Source organism: Loxodonta africana, chromosome 2 (genome assembly GCF_030014295.1).
Source record: "Loxodonta africana isolate mLoxAfr1 chromosome 2, mLoxAfr1.hap2, whole genome shotgun sequence".
Lineage (NCBI taxonomy): Eukaryota > Metazoa > Chordata > Mammalia > Proboscidea > Elephantidae > Loxodonta > Loxodonta africana.
Window position 1 is genome coordinate 161127691 of NC_087343.1, and position 21883 is coordinate 161149573.

Below are 21883 nucleotides of genomic sequence, written 5' to 3' on the forward strand. Positions count from 1 at the left end.
TGAGATTATGGATTTTCTTTTCTTTCATTCTTTTGTGTGCGTACATGTGTATCTAGAGCCCTGGTGATGCAGTAGTTAAGAGCTACAGCTGCTAATCAAAAGGCCAGCAGTTCGAATCCATCAGCTGTTTCTTGGAAACTCTATAGGGCAGTTCTACTCTGTCCTATAGGATCACTATGAGTCAGAATCAACTTGATGGCAGTGGGTTGTTTTTTTTTTTTTTAAATGTGTGCATGTAGGATTTCTGAATTGTCTATGGAGGAGATGCATACATCTGTGGTTCTTTTCATGTTTTGTTCTCTTATCCCCTAGAACTTTGATTTTCCTCTGGCCCCTTCCCTAACGCAGAAGACCAAGCAGCTAATACCCATCTTAAGGATGTAGAGCAGATCCAACTCCTCCCCCAGATGGTAGAAAGCCAAGTCAAGATCACTCACTTCCTCAGTCTTCTATCAAAGGCCGCGTAAGTGCACTTATCGGAAAGCAAATGCATGGAGCTACATTACAAATGTCTGGAACCACACCAAGGCTTTCGTGGGCAGGCAGCTGCTGAGAAGTCAGCTGGCTTCCTCTCCTCAGCTGGAGAAAAGCTGTGGTCTCACTGAATTGCACCTTTTATGGCCTTGATGCAATTTTCCTGGGCTTCCGCACCCAGCTAGCTGAGGCTGACCCCTCTTGTGTTCCAGTCTAAAGAAAGTTAGACAGTAAATAGTTCTACAGCTCAGGCTGTTCTTGCTCTTGGGTGAATGTTTACGGTGTTAAAATAAACAAGGCTCTGGCTGCCCAAGTTTGGGGCCGTGGCTGGAATAGGACCCAATTCATCGGGATTCCTCTGGGACAGGGAGGTCTGCCCTGGAATGCTATCTGTCCAATATTCCAATGCTATGCAACTCCCTAGGTTTTTTGGAATTCCAAAAGCTATCAGTGAAAAAAAAAGGAAAAATCATCACCACAGCTTGCCTAATCTTAAAGACATGAATTAGTCAAAAGACAGTGCAGATCAGATAGCACTGAATGCCAATGTGCCAATGAAGCCCACTAATTTTCCAAGAAGCACAAGTCTCAATCATCATTCTCTCAGGGAAGCTTCCTAGCCTTGTTCATGCTGCTATGCCAGTGCTCTCTGCCCTCTCCTCCCCAGGACATAAGCTGGCAGTTCTGGTATAACTTTTTGCCTGGTCTTCACACTTTCTGAGTCCACTTTTCCAGTGATTGGCCCAGAGGTAATAATTCTGACCCCCCACCCACTGCAGAAGTCAGCTCCCTGTTGCTGAGGCAGACAAGAGAGGGCTGCTGCTCTCATGGCCAGAAGCTCCATGAATCTCCTCTCTGCATCTGTAGTGAGCTGTGCACTTCCTCATAACTACCTTTTCTTCTCCATCAATCGTCTGTCAATTTGTCATACCGTGGTGGCTTGCATGTTGCTATGATGCTGAAAGTTATGCCACCAGTATTTAAATACCAGAAAGGTCACCCGATGGGACAGGTTTCAGAGAAGATTCCAGACTAAGACATACTAACAAGAAAGATCTGCTTATGAATATTAGCCAGTGAAAACATTATGGATCACAACAGAATATTGTCCAATATAGTGCTGGAAGATGAGCCCCCTAAGTTGGAAGGTATCACACAAAGGCCATACACAATGGCTGCAACGATGGACTCAAATATGCCAACGATCATAAGGATGGCACAGAACTGGGTGAGCCTTTGATATGCTGTATAAACAGTCATCAAAAGTCAGAGCCAACTCAACGGCAATTAACAACAACAGCACCTTTTCTCAGGCCCATCAGGCAGAACGTCTAGAGAGCTGAAATTAGGGAAGTATACAGGTTATCATAAGGCACCCTGGTGGTGCAATGGTTAAGCACTCAGCTACTAACCAAATGGTCAGAGGTTCGAACCCACCAGGCATTCCTTGGGAAAAAGATGTGAGAGTCTGCTTCAATAAAGATTACAGCCTTGTGTGATGGATATATTTACAATGACAAAACAAATAAACAAAAAAGAGTAGCTGCTGAGGCTGCTTATGTACAACCAAAAACCTCATGGGATTTGGTTTCTTGGTTTGGAGGTTTAGGGTCATGGATTCATGGGATCAAAAAACCCAAAGCCATTGCCATCAAGTTGATTCCAATTCATAGCGACCCTAGAGGACAAAGTAGAACTGTCCCATAGGGTTTCCAAGGTTGTAAATCTTTACAGAAACAGACTGCCACATCTTTCTCCCGTGGTGCAGCTGGTGAGTTCAGGCCTCAGACCTTTCGGTTAACAGCAGAACACTGAAGCACTGTGCCACCAGGTCTCCTTTCATGGGACATTCTAGTTGATTGGCCTAATAATATGTTTAGTGTTTCTGTTCTACCTCCTACTTTTTTTGGAGTGCCTGGGGTCTTAAAAGCTTGCAAGCGGTCATCCAAGGCACAACAATTAGTATCTATTCAGCTGGAGCAAAAGAGGAAGAAGGTGAATCGGAAATAGGAGGATATGGATTGCGTGGCTAATTGCTTCCATGAACAACTGCCTCCTTTGCCACATCAGAAGAACTGCTGAACATTTTGATCAAAGATTCTATAGAAGAATACTGATCAAAAGGGGGAAAATGTAGAACAGAATTTCAATTCTCATGGACTCCAGGCTTCCTAGAGTCATGAAGGTTGGATGAACCCCTGAAACTATTGCCATGAGATCATCTTTAAACTTTAAACCAAAAATATCCCCTGAAGTCTTCTTAAAATCAAATAATAGCTTAACCAGTAAAAAAAAACATCTGCCTTTGGCATTATGTTCTTTTAAAAACTATCTATATGGGATCAAAGTGACAACAGCAACTTGAAAGACTAGATAGGGACCTTAGAGGGCAATAAATTTATGTTAATGATAGAGGAACAACCCAGAAAAGGAAGGTGAGAATGCTTGCACAACTGGAAGAATGTAATCAGTGTCACTAAAAGGTATATGCAGAAACTGTTGAACTGGTGTATGTTTTGCTGTGTATATTCTCAACAACAACAACAAAATAAATGAAATTAAAAAAAAAAAAAAAAAGATTGCAACCTTGGAAAGCCTATAGGCCAGCTCTACTCTGTCCTATAAGGCCATTATGAGTCAGAATTGACTCAATGGCAACAGGTTTACAGGATAGCATCAGAAAGCACTATGGTTAACACACTGAACACACAGTTCTTAGGAACAGGCGTGTATAAAATCCGTGGACTTACTGATCATGGTGGTGCCACCTGCTAAGGCAGCCTTTGTCCCTTGGAAGAAGTCATCTACTGTGGTCATCCCCTTATATGGCATCTGGAAGTGAGTGTGGACATCAATGCCTCCTGGGATCACCATCTTCCCATTGGCTTCAATGGTCTTCACTCCTCCAGGGACGATCAGATTGTCTCCAATTTGCCTGGTGAGGCAGTAAAACAAGTGGCAGTTTAAAAGAACGTCTAAGATAAAGTATTGTAAAGATTTTAAACGTTGCAACTTACATCGATCAAAATAATCTTTGAAATAATTCAGAATTTTGGCAATCTAGAAGCAAATAAAGGTAGGTATATGTACAGAGGAGTCCAATCTCACCTTCTTTGTCAAGTTTCTACTGACAGCCAGGTCTAATAATTAAGAACATGGCTGAGCTCTGGCTACAGGCTATCTGGATTCACAAGCTTGGCTCTATCATTTATTAGCTGGGTGTCTCTGGCCAAATAACTTAACCTTGCCATGCCTCAATTATTTCACTTGCAAAACATATGGTAATAAGAACACCTCCTCCAAAGGGTTGTTTTGTAGACTGAATACGTTAATACTTGTTGAGCACAAAGAACACTGTCAGGCATATAAGAACTCAATAAGCATCAGCTATTATAATTAATGGCCAACTTCCTACTATATAGCCCTCTCCCTCCTGTGAATCTCTTAGCACTTATCATCTACTCTACTAATTTAATACTTGATATTACCTGAAATGTTAACTTCTTTGTGTATTTATAGATATTTCAGCTCCCCCAAAAGACTGTAAAGTCCTTGGGGGCAGGGAGGATGATGATATTGGGCCCACTGTATCTACCATAGCATGTGACACTGTGCCTTGGACAAATTCCCTGCATGTTAATTCACAGACAAACAACTATGTAACAGTTGAAGGAAATTATTTGTTTTTCTGCTCTATGAGCTAAGAATGTTGTTGGATATATACAAAATTTCAGGACTGGATGAAGATCATGTTTATCCAAACTTTTCCCTCACCAACACACACATCTGATGGCTAAATTCCTTCTATAACATCCTTGGCAAGTGGCCTTTCAGGCTATTCGAATAGAGATGGCAAAAAGGATTCATCTTGTGTATTCGACTCTAGTAGTGAATGCCTGATGCACCATATGAAGACAGACTCCAAGCCTGCATTCAAGGCTCCAGTGCAGAAAGGTCTGTGATCAATTAGTTATGCCTGCCGTGGTCTCCAAAATGGAAAAGGAGTATAAGGCACTAAATTTTTTTCCGTCTCTGAAAATATCTAAATGAGTGAACTTGGTAACTCCAAAGACAGCCAACTATAGTAGTATTTTTTAGTAACAGAAAAAATACAAAATAAATTATGGTTTATATCTTGAAGAAATTATTGTTTTATATTGGTTAGCTTGCCTGGTACTTCCATTTATCCTATTTCTAATAGGAAAGAGTAATGAGGCCTCTTTCTGAGCCTCTAACGAAGAGAGGATGTACAAGAAATAAAGAGAAGGGCTCTGTATACGTACTTTATTAAGCCATCTTCCATGTAAATATCAGCATAAAAGGATTGATCATCATTGACGATTCTGCCTCCCTTGATAAGAAGACGGTCACTCTAGAAAAGAAGGAAAACACGAGTCATTTTCACAGCCAGGACTTCAGAGAACAGTGGTCCACCAAGGTTTTGCTAATTCATTGTTCTAGAGGTCTAGTAGGCACACATTTATTAAACACATTTGTGTGCTCAAGGCACCCAATGTTTGAACTAGTTGTACCTGGGGATTCAGTCTTTCCTGTTTGCACCTCATTCAAATTATTCTGAAGGTTCCTCTCTTGCTTCTGTGACCTACCATAGCCTCTCGGAAACAAAACTACTTGAGAAAGCGAGACACATATCATCTTTTCTGATTCAGTAACCACTACATATTTGAAGTGGGGTAACTTTTATGTCAGTGTCTAGAACCCTATCTGGTATTCTGTTGGCACTCAATGATGATTCTCAAAAATGGAACTTAGGATCACGCATACAATGAAACAGACTTTTAAAAGTATTTATAATGACATGAGGACATGTTCAGATCATGTTATGCTAAAAACCAGAATGCTGATACATGCATTCACACTTGCACACCAAGTTGCGGAATGTATGAGAAAAACCACTAGATGAAAATAAGACAAAACATCCATAGTAGTTAACTCGCGATGGAGAAATTATGTAGGATTTATATTTGCTTCATTATACTCAGTATACCCAGGGCGGACGTTCTTCACATCCATGTTGACTATGGGGATTAATGGTCATTGAGTTAGACGGGGCTAAGGGCAGGAAGACTTCATATTCAGGGCTAACCATCATCATCATTCCTTGGAAGATGATTCTTCGCCCCCTGTTCAACACCACTAACTTTCAAATAGATTAAAGGTCTTATGGGGAAGGCCCCCAGACAGGCTGACTTCTGGCTTCAGAAATGAAAGGTATGAAGAGGACCAGAAAATGAACGCTAAAGTTGGGCTCCAGGTGGGGTACAGAAAACTACCACTTAGTTTCTCCTGCTTTGGAGGTATTGCATAAGAATGAGGAATTTCATCATGTCATACTGTCAGGGGAGAGGATTTTAAAAAGATACAGATCAATGAGGTATTTAGAAAAAACAAAACAAAAACCTACGTATGTGGCAAGGAAGATGTGCTAATGAGGCAGAATACACACTCCCACCACATGTGACAAACAAGCACTTCACGGCCTGGCCTCTGTTGACACGTCTACCCTCCTTTCTATCACATGCTGCCTCGTATTTTACACAGTGGTAAAACTAAAAACAGAGCGCTAGTGGCACAGTGGTTAAGGTGCATGGCTGCTAACCGAAAGGTTGCAGGTTCAAACACACCAGCTGCTCCTGGAGAGAAAGATGTGGCAGTCTGCTTTCGTAAAGATTTACAGCCTTGGAAACCCTATGGGGCAGTTCTACTCTGTCCTATAGGGTCACTATGAGTTGGAATCAATATAAAGGTAATGGGTAAAACCACGAAATGTGTAGTTCTTGTCACATATCAGGCTCTCTGGCCACGAACCCTTGCAAAGATGTACTCACTGCCTTCTCATGTGTCCACCCGGCATCCAACAACCATCCTCTCCTTCTTCAAGCCTCAACTACAAGGGCTTCTCCCCCAGGACGCATTACCTGACTTCCCCAGCAAAGTTCACACCTGCTCCCACTGCCATTTAGTTCCAACAATTCTATTGTTTTACAATAGCTGCTTTGTTGCCTAATTGTCTCTCAACCAGACCGTGAACTCCTTTAGTCTTGGAGCTCATGTCCTATGGTCTTTTTACTTTAGTTCCTGGAGCCCAAATATTGGTCAAATGAATGGATGAAGGTGGGACACAGGAGGTTGTGTTTTATCAGCATGATGGAAAGACTATCTGAGTCAGAAAATTATGTGAAGTGGCTAGAAAATTGGACTTTTAAGCAAAAAAATGAAGGCTATTGCACTCTACTGAAAGGAGTACTGCAAAATTTTATGAGTAGCTTTTGGTATCCGACTGAGCCCAAGACAGCAATGTCCTCAGTCCTCGGTAGCTGGGCAGAGCCTAAGGCAGCAAGAGTCCCTGGCTGGCTGCTTCAGACTCTGAATTTTGGGTTCATTTTGGATTCCAAATACCCTCCAGATTACCTAGTGTACTCTAGAAATGTCATCATTTGTTATGAGTATTAGTACATGAAAAAGATTGGTAAGCTCCCAAACTATCGCACATTAGAAAACAGAGATTTCCGGGCCCTGCTCTAGGCCACCATCTCTGTATTGTCAACATGCTCCGTAGATGTCTCTTATGCAGCCACCCAGCACCACGTAACAGACCAGCACCAGGAACCACTGTCCCATGGAACTCTCACTGTTCTGCGTGTCTACGGAGTGACCAACGTATCTCCAAAGGAGTTAAACAGTAATAATAATAGTAAAAGTGCCTTCTCAAAACTCAGTGCCTTTCTAATGTTCTTCATCTTCCCAGCAAATAGCTGAACTAAACTTGTTTCTGGACAGGGGCCAGTTTCTGCCTGAACTGAGACCAGATATGAAATATGAGCCCCCTCTTGCCTAGGGACATTCAGCCCTCAGCCACTGGTATGATTATCACTTCCTTCAACAAGCATCAAATGTCAGGAAAGGGGCAAAAGCTATCTCAGGCCCTATGTACATCAGGGGGATAGTAAGAGCTGATCCAAGTGGAATTAACACCATTGAGATAGTGTTATTGGAAACTTTTCAAATTGTAATTAAATAAACCCTCTCAGGCTCAATAATCAGGAACCTTTTTTTAACAGAGCCGAAAGATGAATTATAGGCCTTGCACAGGATTCAGAGCAAGGAGTAGTAGCAAGATCCTTGCTCAACGGGCAAATAAGTATTAATGTTATTATTTGATGTATTGTGCAGAGCAGATATACCAAATCTAAACTAGTGCAGTACAACTAGATGATGCCTGGCTACCACACTGACTGCTCTGACAGGAACCACAATAGAAGGTCCGGGACAAAGCTGGAGAAAAATGCAGAACAAAATTCTAACTCACACAAAAAAAGACCAGACTTACTGGCCTGGCAGAGACTGGAGAAATCCCGAGAATATGAACCCCGGACATGCTTTTAGCTCAGTAATGAAGTCACTCCTGAGGTCTACCCTTCAGCCAAAGATTACACAGGCCCATAAAACAAAACGAGACTAAAGGTGCACACCAGCCCAGGGGCAAGGACTAGAAGGCAGGAGGGGACAGGCAAACTGGTAACAGGGAACCGAAGGTTGAGAAGGGAGAGTGTTGACATGTTATAAGGTTGGTAACCAATGTCACAAAGCAATATGTGTACTTGTTGTTTAATGCAAGCTAGTTTGTCCTATAAACCTTCATCTAAAGTACAATAATAAATTAAAAAAAAAAAAAAAGAATCTAAACTCATGGAGCTCAAACACATTCTTTCTCTAGGGGTCTTTACTTTGTCCTCCCCAAATGATTTAATTAACTTTAACTCTTTCCACGCATGTGGAATCTGCTCTAAAGGGCAGCCTGGCCAAACCAGTCAACGGACACAGAAGAGTCTGACAGGCAAATCTCAGGCTTGCACTGAGGAATACTGCATGTGGGGTATGACTACTGACCACACCTAGACCACATAAAACCAAGCCTCTCTGGACACAAAAAAAATGCTTGTCTGTGAATTCATGGACCAGCCTTGTAGATTAACACATGCTGGGGTCAAAAACCCACAAAATGAATACACCCTACATCTATGATTAAAAGTCATCCTCAATGATATTAGATACAACTGGTGAATATGGCTTTGTGCTACCAAGTAGCCATGGGCTGGTATGAGATGTGAAAATAATGTTTTGGAGCTTACCCTGACAGAGAACACAACACAGAGTCCCTGGAGAAGGAGAAAAGTGTGGTGCAGAACTCAAACTCACTTAAAAAGACCAGATTTAATGGTCTGACTGAGACTAGAGGAACCCCAGAAGACATGGCCCCCAGGCTCTCTGGTAACGCAGAACTAAAATTATTCTTGAAGCCAACTCTTCAGACAAAGATTAGACTGGACTATAAAACATAAAATACTTGTGAGGAGTGTGCTTCTTAGTTCAAGTAGATACATGAGACTAAACGGGGCAGCTCCTGTCTGTAGGTGGGATGAGAAGACAGAAAGGGATAGGAGCTGGTTGAATGGACACAGGAAACCGGGAGTGGAAAGGGGGAGTATGTTGTCACATTGTAAGGATTGCAACTAGGGTCACATAACAATACGTGTATAAATGTTGGTTCCAGAAATTAACTTGAGCTTTAAACTTTCACCTGAAGCACAACAAATAACAATAATAAAAAAAGAATGGCTCTGATTCAAACTAGAATAGGAAATGAAGGGACAGAATCTTGAACCCAAACCTACTGGAAGACATTGGTTCCCATTTTAGTTTTCCTCCCCTGGTCTTCAATTTAAAAAACTTAAATTACCACCTCCGTCTACCTGAGGCAATGAGAAGATACCTCCCAGAGAAAACAGAGCCCTCCACAGATTTCTTCCCAGTCAATAAAGTGAGCCTGAGCACACTACTTGAGGCACATCTCTTCTATGCTCTGAAGGCATTCCAGCAGCTCAAGAAGAAAAAAACAAAAAACTGTCATCCTATGAAAAAAAAGGGAGACTATACAATGGAGAACGAGTCTTCCAAGATCTAAGCTGGTTCATATTTTCTTACCTGCATTCATATCTCAAAGCACAGACTCTGACCCTCAGCAGGGATTCCGGATCCTTTTAAAGTCCAGCTGAAGGCACTGGCGTTTATTCAAAATATATTCCTCTCTGAGCAATTAGATCTGGCTCCCTACAAACACTTGTATTCTTAAGGATACATCAGAATGGATGGGCTACATGGATGAAACCTCATTTTTTCTTCCCCAAAGCAGCATCATTTAAAAAAAGAGAGAGAAGATCAGGCTTTCTCAGACAGTCTGGTTGACTCAATGTGATATTCAGAAAAAGGTACTGAAGAGGCTCTAGGGACATCAGCGTTCTCGTCCTGGTTCTGCCATTAAATATGCAATGCAGTGAGATACACAGACCTGAGTTTGAATTGTAGCACTAATAACTGCCTGTGGGATTTCAGATAAGAGATTTTACCTCTTTGAGCTCCAGTTACTTCATGTGTGAAGTGGGGGACAATGAAACCTTTCACTCAGGGTGCTGGAAAGGATTACAGAAAACACTACATGTAAAGGGCTGGGCCCCCTGCCTGGCATGTTGTAAATCTCAGTGCATGTGAGTGCCATCACTATTAGTATTCCTTACAATAGTAACTGGCCACTCTAAGACTCTTCTCTCTCAAATGCTCAAGAAGAGCTGAACTAACACTTTGTTAGTCAAATATAACAGCCCTTGCCATGAGGGGAATTCCAGAGACGCCAGCCCTCAGCCAATCCTCAGCAACCGTTCTTAGCTCCTGCCACCAGCAGCCATGGTCAGCTAAGACTTCCCTTCAAATCTACCCCAGCAGGACAAGTTCCCATGCCTCCTCCAGGTCATTCTTCCTGCGGAAATAAGCCCTCATTAGGCGATGACAATCTACTCTCTTCCGGTAGTATGGAGAGTGGGCGGTGAAGTCTTAAACCACCTCCTACACCCAGCCTCCCTACACACTGCATGGATCTAATACCCACAATGACAGACATGCCATTGAGACAAAGACAAAGAGTAAGATCTGAGAGAAGATAGACATCTCAAAGAGTAAAGCAGTTTCTCTGCTCTGAGTCCTTATTGAAACCAGGCATAGTCTGACAAGGCTGGCTATTCCAAATCTCTAAACTTCTCCAGATGAGAAGTCTTTTTCTCGTCATCTAAACATACTTAGGGCCGCTGAGATGTGCTAGATGGAGGTAAAGCTAGGGTACTCCCTTCAAAACACAAATCCCTAAGCAGGATGCATAACAAATGGGAAGCTCTGCATTCACTTTCTTCATTATGTTCAGTCTGGCTCAAACAGTACTATTTCCTGGGGGACAGAACTCAAGGTAGAAAAAGCAGAAATGTGGAGGAAGCGTTAGCCAAGGGCTGTATTAACCAGGGCAGTCTAGCTGCTCAGCCTCCTGAATGAGGACATCAAAGCCAGCTACGTGCATTCTTCACTCCCCAGACATCACGATTCCCTTTTTAAAGATGTCATCATCAAAGGGCCAGACAAGTCCAGTGACCTGCCCTGGGTCAGAGTGGAGTGGGGGGATCAACTGTGGATGGCATTTTAATCCCAGCCCCTGATAACAGTTTCCCAATCTTCAACAAGGTCCCAGACATGGATAAGCACAAGTGGATGACCAGGTCAGGACAGAGAGGATGGGGAGGCAAGGAACAACCCAGCACTGGAAAGGAGGTACCGCAAAGTCATTCCACTCTCCAGCAGGAAGGTCAGCTGAGTGTGGGTAGTCCAAACCTCAGTCACTTGGGAACCACCTTCATGACATTTGACATTGTTGTTAGGTGCTGTCAAATTGATTTTCGACTCATGGCAACCTCATGTGACACAGTGGTACCATTCCATAGAGTTTTCTTGGCTATAATCTTTATAGAAGCAGATGGCCAGGTCTTTTCTCTCACAGAGCCACTGGGTGGGTTCAAAGAACCAACCTTGCAGTTAGCAGCTAAGCGCTTAACCATTGCACCACCAGGGCTCCTTGACATTTCACATACCCTAGTATAAATTGTATTGTTATTTACTGAATATTATCCCTAAATTAATGTATTTTAAAAGCAAATACTACCTTACTCCTATAAATTACATGCCAGGATCTTGACAAAAATATATAGTAAACCTAGAAATGAATACAGTAAAAACATCACTGAATTTTGGCTATATTCTGCTGACTTCAGAAGGCATCTAAAGGATGAGGTGAGGTCTGCTATATTTGTTAAAAAGGGAGATTATCAAAGGACAGGAGGTGTTAAAGACCGATTAGAGCCAGAGACTTTTTCCTGGATCTACTCAGAGGTTTGAAAAAGATTTAGAAAGTGGACAAAATTCCTCATTATGTGATTCAATGTTACTTAATGCCCTATTCCAGAATCACCTAAAATGATCCGTTGTAACTGCAAAAATACAATTTCTGCCCCTGAAACACAGGCCAGCATGGGACTGTCAGAAATGAGAGCAAGGATCCAAGGCAGAGAATCTCAGGAAGGGCCCAAGTACTGGGCAAGACAGCAGAGGGAGATTAATAGGGGCCTGCTCTGCTTGAGCAGGAGTCCCTGGGTGGTACAAATAGTTAACTCATTCAGCTGCTAACAGAAACGTTGGCAGTTTTAATCCACTCAGGGGCACCTCAGAAGAAAGCCCTGGCAATCTGCTTCTGAAAAATCAGCCACTGAAAACTGTATGGAGCACAGCTCTACGTTGACACACATGGGGTCACCATGAGTCAGAATCAACTCCATGGCAACTGATGACTGTGTCAGCAAGGCTGTGGAGGGTGGGGGAAAGAGGCAGAGCGGCGTAGGGTCAAGTGTGGGAACAAATATATCTCACTAGAAAACAGGATATGCCGAATCTGGCTCAAAGTGGAAATATGGCACATCTTTAGCCAGGCTTTTGGAAGGGATGTTCTAGCTATATGGAAAGGCTGCTGCCTGGGATAGAAGCCAGTACTAAACGCAGTTTGGCAGCCGCTCAGAACTGCAGGTGGCCACTGAGGGAGTTAGGAAGCTGCGGCTGCATTAGCATCTCTGCCACTGACTTACTCTGCGATTTCAGGCAAGTGACTAACTGACCCCAATCTGGGCCCCAGCTCCCCCAGCTGAGTGAAGGTGTATATCTCCTAAAAGGGTCTGTTGGAGTCAGAAGGACCATTTATCCTTTCTGAATCCATCTAGGTATCTATAAAGTACAAACAATAATGCCTATACCTCATAGGGCTATTGTGAGAGTTAAATGTCATAATTTAATTCTAACATGTAGAAAATGCTCCATAAGTGGTAGGCATCACGACCATTTGGTTCACGGCTGAGCATTTTATCCACTGTGCCACCAGGGCTCCTTGCACAACTACTATTACTACTGTGGTACCACTATCCCCCCCCCCCTTTTTTTCCTCTTATTATACACATGTACAATTAAAGTCAAATCCACACTGTAGTACAAATGTAGGGCAGTGATTGCTACTGCATATAAAGTGCCTGAGAAAAGTGTCAAGCAGGACCAGAATAGAGGGTATGGACAAAAAAAAAAAAAAACGAAGTCAGTGTTTTAGAGAAGTAATTCACACCCATCTTTGATCTGGATTTATATGACAGCTTTGTGTTTCATTTATTCCTTTTTTTGTTTTGTTTTGCATTTTCCTTTTTAGGCCGCCATCCATGTGGTTTGGCTGAAAACTCTCTGTACATATGTGGACCAGAGAACTGGGACCCACCTTCACTCAAACAGAATCCTAAGTCACATTAGCCCATGAGCCTGTGCAAAAGCCAAACACCCACCTTATCAGGAAGGAGTGCCTGAAATTTCAACCCAGGCCTAGAGTCTAAGGATAAATGGGTTGAATAATTTATTCCTGAAACATATATTTGGTGTGACTACTGGCTGTCAAGTTCTACAATAGGTGCATGAAGAAGCAAAGGTAAAACCATAGTTAAAACAAGTCACAAACACAAATAACAATGTGGTGTGAAAAAGGAAAAGAGAAGTCCTTCTGTCTAGCAGAAATCAAAGAAGGGTTCACGGAAGCCACGTTTGAGGTGAGTCTTGGGGAAACGGCTAACGGGGTCCAAGAGCTAGGCCAAAGGCAAGTCTGCTCATGTGGTGGGGGTGGGGGGGAAGCAATAATTCATAACTGTCATTCACTGAATTCTCCTTATGTGTCTAAAACTCTTAGAAGTGTCACATACATTTTGTTCAATTAATCTTCATTAAAATGCTATTAATTGTATGCTGTTATCATCCCCCACTGAATTGATGAAGACACTGAAGCTTAGAGAGTTGAGCTCACTTGTCCAACGTCACATCACCAGTCATCAGAGGACCAACTGTATCAGTGCAAGACATGCACTTCAGTAGGAAATTGTGGAGCTGGGCAGGGCCCTATGCTCAGGATGCTGGAATGGTGGGATATAAGAGATGGCCAGCTAGGGAGCTTGACCTTTATTATGTGGGTAGCGGGGAGCTCTGGAAGAATTTTCAGAAAATAAATGACATACAATCTCAGATTTAAAAAAAAATTAAGTTGACTGAATGGCCAGGCTGGAGATAAAGAAAGGAACCAGTTAGAAAATAGCTACAAGTAACAGGAAGAAAATAAAACACCACCCCCTACCACTCAGGGCACCCAGAGCAAACAGATGGAATAATCAAGCTGGATTATTATGGTCAGTTTGTCCTATTATGGATTGCATATTACTATGATGCTAGAAACCATGCCACAAGTATTTCAAATACCAGCAGGGTCACTCATGGCAGACAGTTTCAGTGGAGCTTCCAGACTAAGACAGACTAGGAAGAAAGCTCAGGTAAGCTATTTCCTAAAATTAGCCAATGAAAACTCAATGGATCACTACAGAATACTGTCCGATATAGTGCTGGAAGAAGAGCCCACTAAGTTGAAAGGCACCCAGAATACACAGTGACTGCACCATGGACTTGAGCATATCATTAATGGGGCAGGACTGGACAACGTTTTGTTCTGGTGTACATGGGATTGGCAACTTGATGGCAACTAATAACAACAAAGGGACTATTTACCAAGGCATGGACAGGGTTCAGGGAAAGTGAATGATGTGCAGTATCCAGAATGCACCAACAGCAGGGAGCCATTGCCATTCCCAGGCCTGACAGGGGCAATGGGACAGAGAGGTGACCAGAACAGGAGACGGTGGCTATATGGAGAAGGCCGCCTGGCAGAAGCTGTGGCCTTCAGTAGAGGGATGCAGCCAATACACAGTGACTGACGGAAAGGAAACGAAGGGAAATCCCCTGGCTTCATGTTCGCCCACCCTCCAATCTCCTGCTGGTGCCCCATGAACTAATTCCAAGCAGAAGCCCAAGGACAACTGTGGATGCAGTTCATACAGGTCCAGAGAGAGTGTGAAGAAGGGCAGGAAAAAGTGGAGAGAGTATCTGGACAGGTAAACAAAATATCAAGCCCAGCTTCTGAATACCCCACAAAGGGACAGGACTTAATAAACTGCGATACGGCCAGAACTTTACTATGCAGCTATTTATAAAATGGCTTATATCGATCTATAACCAAAGAAATACCTAAAATAAGTAAGTTGCAGATGAATGTGCAAAATAGGATTCTATTCTTGAAAAGCAAATAGAAAATATTATATGTAAATATGCTTATTATGGTTTTGTGTGAGCTGGAAAGAGGTCTGAAAGGACGTACACTAAATTATTAACCTTGGGTATGGTAGGTGGAGGAGCCCTGGTGGTGCAATGGTTAAGCACTCAGCTGCTAACTAAAAGGTTGGCATTTCAAACACATCAGCCACTCCGTGGGAGAAAAGACCTGGCAATCTGCTCCCGTAAAGATTACAGCCTAGGAAACTCTATGGGGCAGTTCTACTTTGTCCTAGAGGGTCACTATGAGTCAGAATCAACTCAACAGCACAGAGCAACAACATGGTAGGAGGTAGGGATGCAGAGGGAGCAGGTATGGGAAACTTACTTTTTTTCTCTCATTTATTTATTTACATCATTTCACTAATTATACAATGAATGTGCTTTTTTTTTTTTATAATAACTTTTATTAAGCTTCAAGTGAACGTTTACAAATCCAATCAGTCTGTCACATATAAGTTTACATACATCTCACTCCCTACTCCCACTTACTCTCCCCATCTTGAGTCAGCCCTTTCAGTCTCTCCTTTCTTGACAATTTTGCCGGCTTCCCTCTCTCTCTATCCTCCCATCCCCCCTCCAGGCAAGAGTTGCCAACACAATCTCAAGTGTCCACCTGATATAATTAGCTCACTCTTCATCAGCATCTCTCTCCCACCCGCTGACCAGTCCCTTTCATTTCTGATGAGTTGTCTTCGGGGATGGTTCCTGTCCTGTGTCAACTGAAGGTCTGGGGAGCATGGCCGCCGGGATTCCTCCAGTCTCAGTCAGACCATTAAGTTTGGTCTTCTTATGAGAATTTGGGGTCTGCATCCCACTGATCTCCTGCTCCCTCAGGGGTCCTCTGCTGAGCTCCCTGTCAGGGCAGTCATCGATTGTGGCCGGGCACCAACTAGTTCTTCTGGTCTCAGGGTGATGTAGGTCTCTGGTTCATGTGGCCCTTTCTGTCTCTTGGGCTCTTAGTTGTCATGTGGGCTTGGTGTTCTTCATTTTCCTTTGCTCCAGGTGGGTTGAGACCAATTGCTGCATCTTAGATGGCTGCTTGTTAGCATTTAAGACCCCAGACGCCACATTTCAAAGTGGGATGCAGAATGATTTCATAATAGAATTATTTTGCCAATTGACTTAGAAGTCCCCGCAAACCTTGTTCCCCAGACCCCTGCGCTTGCTCCGCTGACCTTTGAAGCATTCATTTTATCCCGGAAACTTCTTTGCTTTTGGTCCAGTCCAATTGAGCTGACCTTCCATGTATTGAGTGTTGTCTTTCCCTTCACCTAAAGCAGTTCTTATCTACTGATTAATCAATAAAAAACCCTCTCCCACCCTCCCTCCCTCCCCCCCTCATAACCACAAAAGTATGTGTTCTTCTCAGGTTTACTATTTCTCAAGATCTTATAATAGTGGTCTTATACAATATTTGTCCTTTTGCCTCTGACTCATTTCGCTCAGCATAATGCCTTCCAGGTTCCTCCATGTTATGAAATGTTTCAGAGATTCGTCACTGTTCTTTATCGATGCGTAGTATTCCATTGTGTGAATATACCACAATTTATTTACCCATTCGAATGTGCTTTTTTTTAACCTTTAAAGGCATTTAATTTTTTTTTAAGTATTTAATTTCTAAAAATCATAAAAAGGAAATAGAACAAGGTGACTGCTATGGTCCAGTGTTATAGCAGACATATAGATGGAAAAATACAGCATACTGCGGAGAAAAGCCTGAATAGACCTGGCAACTGAAGAGGAATGGAAAGTGAACTGTCAAAGCTGACTGAAGTGTCAAGGCAAGGATGCCCAGGAAGGCTCCATTAACGGAAATGGAGAACAGAGACAGGTGTAGCAAAATTGAGGTGCAAGACTATGAATAATAACTCTGATATTCTGGTCAGCATCTGGGTTGCTGGGATTTAAGAGGACGGTCAGATGCGAATGCATGGACTTGAGTTAATGTCACACTGAAAACGGTTATGCCAACTGAACAGCCACCAAGAATGGCAGAACGGTCTTTGGAGTGGGAGTCAGGAATCTGGTCAGAGCTCTGTGACCCTGAATGAATCACTCTGCCTGTCTGGGCTGCTACACCGCTGAATGGTACCAAGCTCCCTCTTCCTTTAGGAGTTCTCCTCTTTGATCATTTCTGAATGGCAGCTGGCTTTGACTGGGCCTTTACAATGACAGGGGAGTCTAGTGAGTTCCCACCCTATTGCCACTTGGAAACAAGAAAGAAACCCTTTCACTAAATCTGAAAGCCAGCCAAAATGCAATTCCCAGAGGAGGAATGTGGGCTGGGGCCTTGGAATGTGTGAGCGGCACCTTCAAATGACAGGCAATTACTCCCATCTATTTGTGGAGACCACAAGGGATTCTTCTCCAAGACTGACCTTATACTTTTAAAGCTGGCAAGGGCTGCCTGGGGACTGTGGTTTGAAGCACACAACCACTGGCTTATGCAACTTCCTAAAACTGCCCCATGGTGGACATGTTTAAGAGAAGGCACAGCTGTGGTGCTCCAGAGCTTATACCACACTGCTGGAGAAAGGCCCTGGGATAGAGTGCGTGGGAGGATGGGTCTGTCTCAAAGACCAGGTATGTTCCCCGGTGTGTTCTGCCGTGGAGTCCAGACATCAGAGGGGCTTCATCACTCAATCTGCAGCTAAAGAACCCAAGGGGTGAATCAGGGCCAGAACAGCCTGATGGAATGGGGGAAAGACAAGAGCTGTGGAGCAAGGCTTTGAACCGGTCCATTCCGGTTCGAACTCCTGCTGACAATTTTCATTTCCAGCCCAGATATACCCAATCAGAATCTACATTTTAACAAGAGCCCCAAGTGATTCTTATGTATAATAAATCTTGAAAGAACCACTGCTCTACTTGTGGTTCTCAGAATTGTTCCCTAACCAGCAGCATTAGCATCTCCTGAGAACTTGTTAGAAATGCAAATTCTCAGCAGGGGTTCAAGCTAGAATGAACCGGCAAAGCCCTGTTATGGAGTCACAGTCCTATCTGCAAAATGAGGAAAATGATATCTGTCTCAAAGGACTGCTGTAAGGATTAGGCCCAGATGCTAGGGCAAGTTAGGTGCTCAACAAATGCAGGTACCTTTAAAAGCTAGGAAACCCTGTTGGCATAGTGGTTAAGTGCTACTGTTGCTAACCAAGAGGTCAGCAATTCGAATCCACCAAGTGCTCCTTGGAATCTCTATGGGACAGTTCTACTCTGCCCTATAGGGTTGCTATGAGTCAGAATCAACTCGAAAGCAATGGGTTAAAAGCTAGGGCACAAATATTCTCAGGTCAATGTCTTCTACCTGAATACCTAGATACCCTCCCTTCTGACCCCCAAAAGTAGTTGTTGTTAGGTGTCGTTGACTCAGTTCTAACTCAGAGACCCCATGTATATAACAGAACAAAACACTGCCCAGTCATGCACCCTTCTCACAATAGTAGGTATGTCTGAGTACACTGTTGGCAGCCACTGCATCAATCCACTTCACTGAGGGTCTTCCTCTTTTCCACTAACCCTCTACTTTACCAAACATCATGTCTTCTCCAGGGATTGGTCCCTCCTGGTAATGTCCAAAGTAAGCAAGATAAGGTCTCGCCATCCTTGCTTCTAAGGAGCAGTCTGGCTGTACTTCTTCCAAAACAGATTTGTCTGTTCTTCTGGCAGTCCATAATGTATGCAACATTCTTCACCAACACCATAATTCAAATGCCTCAAATCTTCTTTGGTCTTCCTTTTTCATTGTCCAGCTTTTGCATGCATATGAGGTGATTGAAAAGACCATGGCTAGGGTCAGGTGCACCTTAGTCATCAAAGTAACATCTTTGCTTTTTAACATTTTAAAGGGGTCTTTTGCAGCAGATTTGTCCAATGTAACTCAACATGTCATTTGATTTCTTGACTGCTGCTTCCATGGGCACTGATAGTTGATCCAGGTAAAATGAAATCCTTAAAAACTTCAATATTTTCTCTGTTTATCATGATGTTGCTTATTGGTCCAGTTGTGAGGATTTTTGTTTTCTTTATGTTAAGGCATAATCCATACGGAAGGCTGTAGGGTTTGATCTTCATCAGTAAGTGCTTCAAGTCCTCTTCATTTTCAGCAAGCAAGATTGTGTCACCTGGATACTGCAGGTTGTTAAAAGTAGATTGACTTTCAATGTCGTTTTAGCTCATATCCATGCCTTGACTGGGAGCCCTTGGGTTGTGCAAATGGTTAAGGGCTGAACTAGTAACCAAAAGGTTGGCAGTTCAAACCCGCCCAGGCGTGCCTTGGAAGACAGGCCTAGAGATCTGCTTTCAAAAGGTTACAGCGTTGAAAACCCTATGGAGCAGTTCTACTCTGCACACATGGGGCATGGGGTCACCATGCATCAAAATCTATTCAAATGCAACTAACAACAGCATGCCTTAACTACCTTTCTAAGAACCGAGAACCGAAATCCACTTCTAAGAAGCAGTATGAAAAGGAGAGGTGTTAGAAGAGTTAACTCTTTTTTCTGGCTGTTTCTTGACACAACAATCAGATGATGGCAGATCCTCTGGGTCCTGGCCTTCCATTTGCCTAGAAACCGGTGGGCTCACAGCTCTGCTTTCATTTGCTAAATAGGTGGTTATTAAAACAATGGCTGTTTTTGACTCTTGAGTCCTGAATTTCTGTAACTTCCCCAGGTTTTACTGACAGAAAAAACTGCAGATGCTGACCTGAAAACGCGGTCTTTAAGAGGTCAAATAGACCTGGAATAAAATGAACCCTTGAAATAAATACAGGAGAAGCCCCACTTAAAAAAAAATCGGAATTAAAAATAAATAGATAAAATGAATTAGAAAAAATCCAAACTCAAAAATGCGAGACTATGGGCAGTTAATCCTATAACAAATGGTTTCTTCACCTTGGATCAACAAAGATCTAAGGTTTTATACGTTATAAAAGGAATCTTCTGGAATGAATTCAACACTACATTTTATTTCACAAAACCATACTGACTGTTAGGCATTGAACTGTGTCCCCCAGAACAGGTAAGTTGAAGCCCTAACCCCTGTACCTGTGAAAGGGAGAAGACACCCTGTGAGGACACATCCACAGCAGCAAAGAAGAGCAAGCGTTCTGGGCAGAGGCCAGACAGAAGCTAGGAGACAGGCCTGGAACAGTCCCACTCTCAGCGCCCTCAGAAGGACTCGACAACGCAGCCAATACCCTGATTTGGACTTCCAGCTTCCAGAACCGTGAGACAATCAAATTCTGTTCTTTAAAGCCACCCATCTGGTGGTATTATGTTACAGCAGCTCTAGGATACTAAGACACTGACATTATTAAAGGGACATATTCCCTGTGCCTACCTGAAGGCCCCTAGACTTCATCCCTATCCGCAAAGACATGAAGGTACAACTGTTTTCCCCAGCAATCACTATTGAACATTCTATGATTCTAACACCAGAATGCTCTTCTTTTGGAATAGTTCTGAGATAGTCTGTTCTTTTATGACCTGTCTCTGCTAAGAAATGTTTCAGAAGGTGCTGAGACTACTGAAGTTTACAGTTGCAGATGCTGTATGCCTATCAAAGGAAGGCATACATTGTAACATATTAAATTGTACCTGGAAAAAAATAGCAAAAAAGTTACAATCTTTGCAAGTCTCTTCAAGCCATCTCTGACACAGCAGGCTTTCACCTACATATTATCACTTTTTTGCCTGTTATTCCAAGTTTTTTCATCATTCATTCATCATTCCATTCATTCAAGGGTGGACTGAGCTAAGCCTTGGTGATGAAGTGGGGAATTGCACAGGCATGATCCCTGTCATCATGAGGAAGACAGTTTAATAGCCTTTTGACATGAGTGGTGCAAATAGTTAACAATCTCAGCTGCTAACTGAAAGATTGAAGGCTGAGTCCACTCAGGTGCACCTCAGAAAAAGGTCTGGCTATCTACTCCTGAAAAATCAGCCGCTGAAAACCCTACAGAGCAGTTCTACCCTGCACACATGAGGGTGCCAGGAGTTGGGGTTGACTCGACAGTAACTGGGCTTCTTGGTTTGATTTCCTTGCCACTTGCGTTCCCCAAATCACTTAACTCAGGGAAAGCATATTGAAGTAGTGGTGTTCCTATTCGGTCACTTATTTATTCATTCATTCATTCATTTAATGTTTGTAAATGCTTCTTGTTCACAGCAATGCGGATACAGTAATGAAAAAGATTAATTATCACCGCAGTGGCTGAAAAGGCAAAGAACAAGTTAGCTACCAAGTAAGTAGCATAATTTTAACAATGATAAGTGAAATCAAAAAAAGAGGGTGAGTGGAGGCTCATAAGAGCATCTTAGGCTGCTTTTGATTAGGTTTTCAAAGAAGGCATGTCTAAGAAGCTGTCAGCTGAACAGAGATCTAAAGGATCTGAGGAAGTGAGCCAAGTAAAGAGCTGAGCCTGGGAAAGACAGTATCTCACATCGAGAGGCCAGCAAGTACAGAGACCCTGAGCTAGAAATGAACATGTCACGTCCAAAGAAGAGCAAGTGGGCTGGATGGCTGATGCCAAGTGATGGAGAAGCAGTGACAGAGAGAAGACCAGAGAGGCAGTCAAAGGCCAGGTCATGGGGTGGGGGTGCAGGGTCTTGAGAGTCATGGCTTACCCTTTATTTTAGGTACAATTAGAGATTTCTGAGCAGGGGAGTGATTGTATCTGTTGTTCATTACTTTAAAGGATTAATACTCTGGCTATGCACAGAGAATAAATTTCTGGGTAGACAACCAGGAAGCAAAGAGATCAGTTAGGGCCTCTTAC

At 43.0% G+C, this 21883-nt stretch overlaps 1 protein-coding gene across 2 annotated transcripts in view; it reads right to left on the reverse strand.

The window, feature by feature from the left end:
• Positions 1-21883, reverse strand: part of DPYSL3 (dihydropyrimidinase like 3) — a 149908-nt gene that overhangs the window by 35988 nt on the left and 92037 nt on the right. For both annotated transcript variants that reach the window (XM_003404830.3, XM_010591597.2), the window contains exons 2-3: positions 4758-4846; positions 3225-3409 (exon numbers count right to left, since the gene is read on the reverse strand). In XM_003404830.3, the coding sequence (XP_003404878.3) occupies positions 3225-3409; positions 4758-4846 (274 nt within the window). The remainder of the gene's footprint in view (positions 1-3224; positions 3410-4757; positions 4847-21883) is intronic.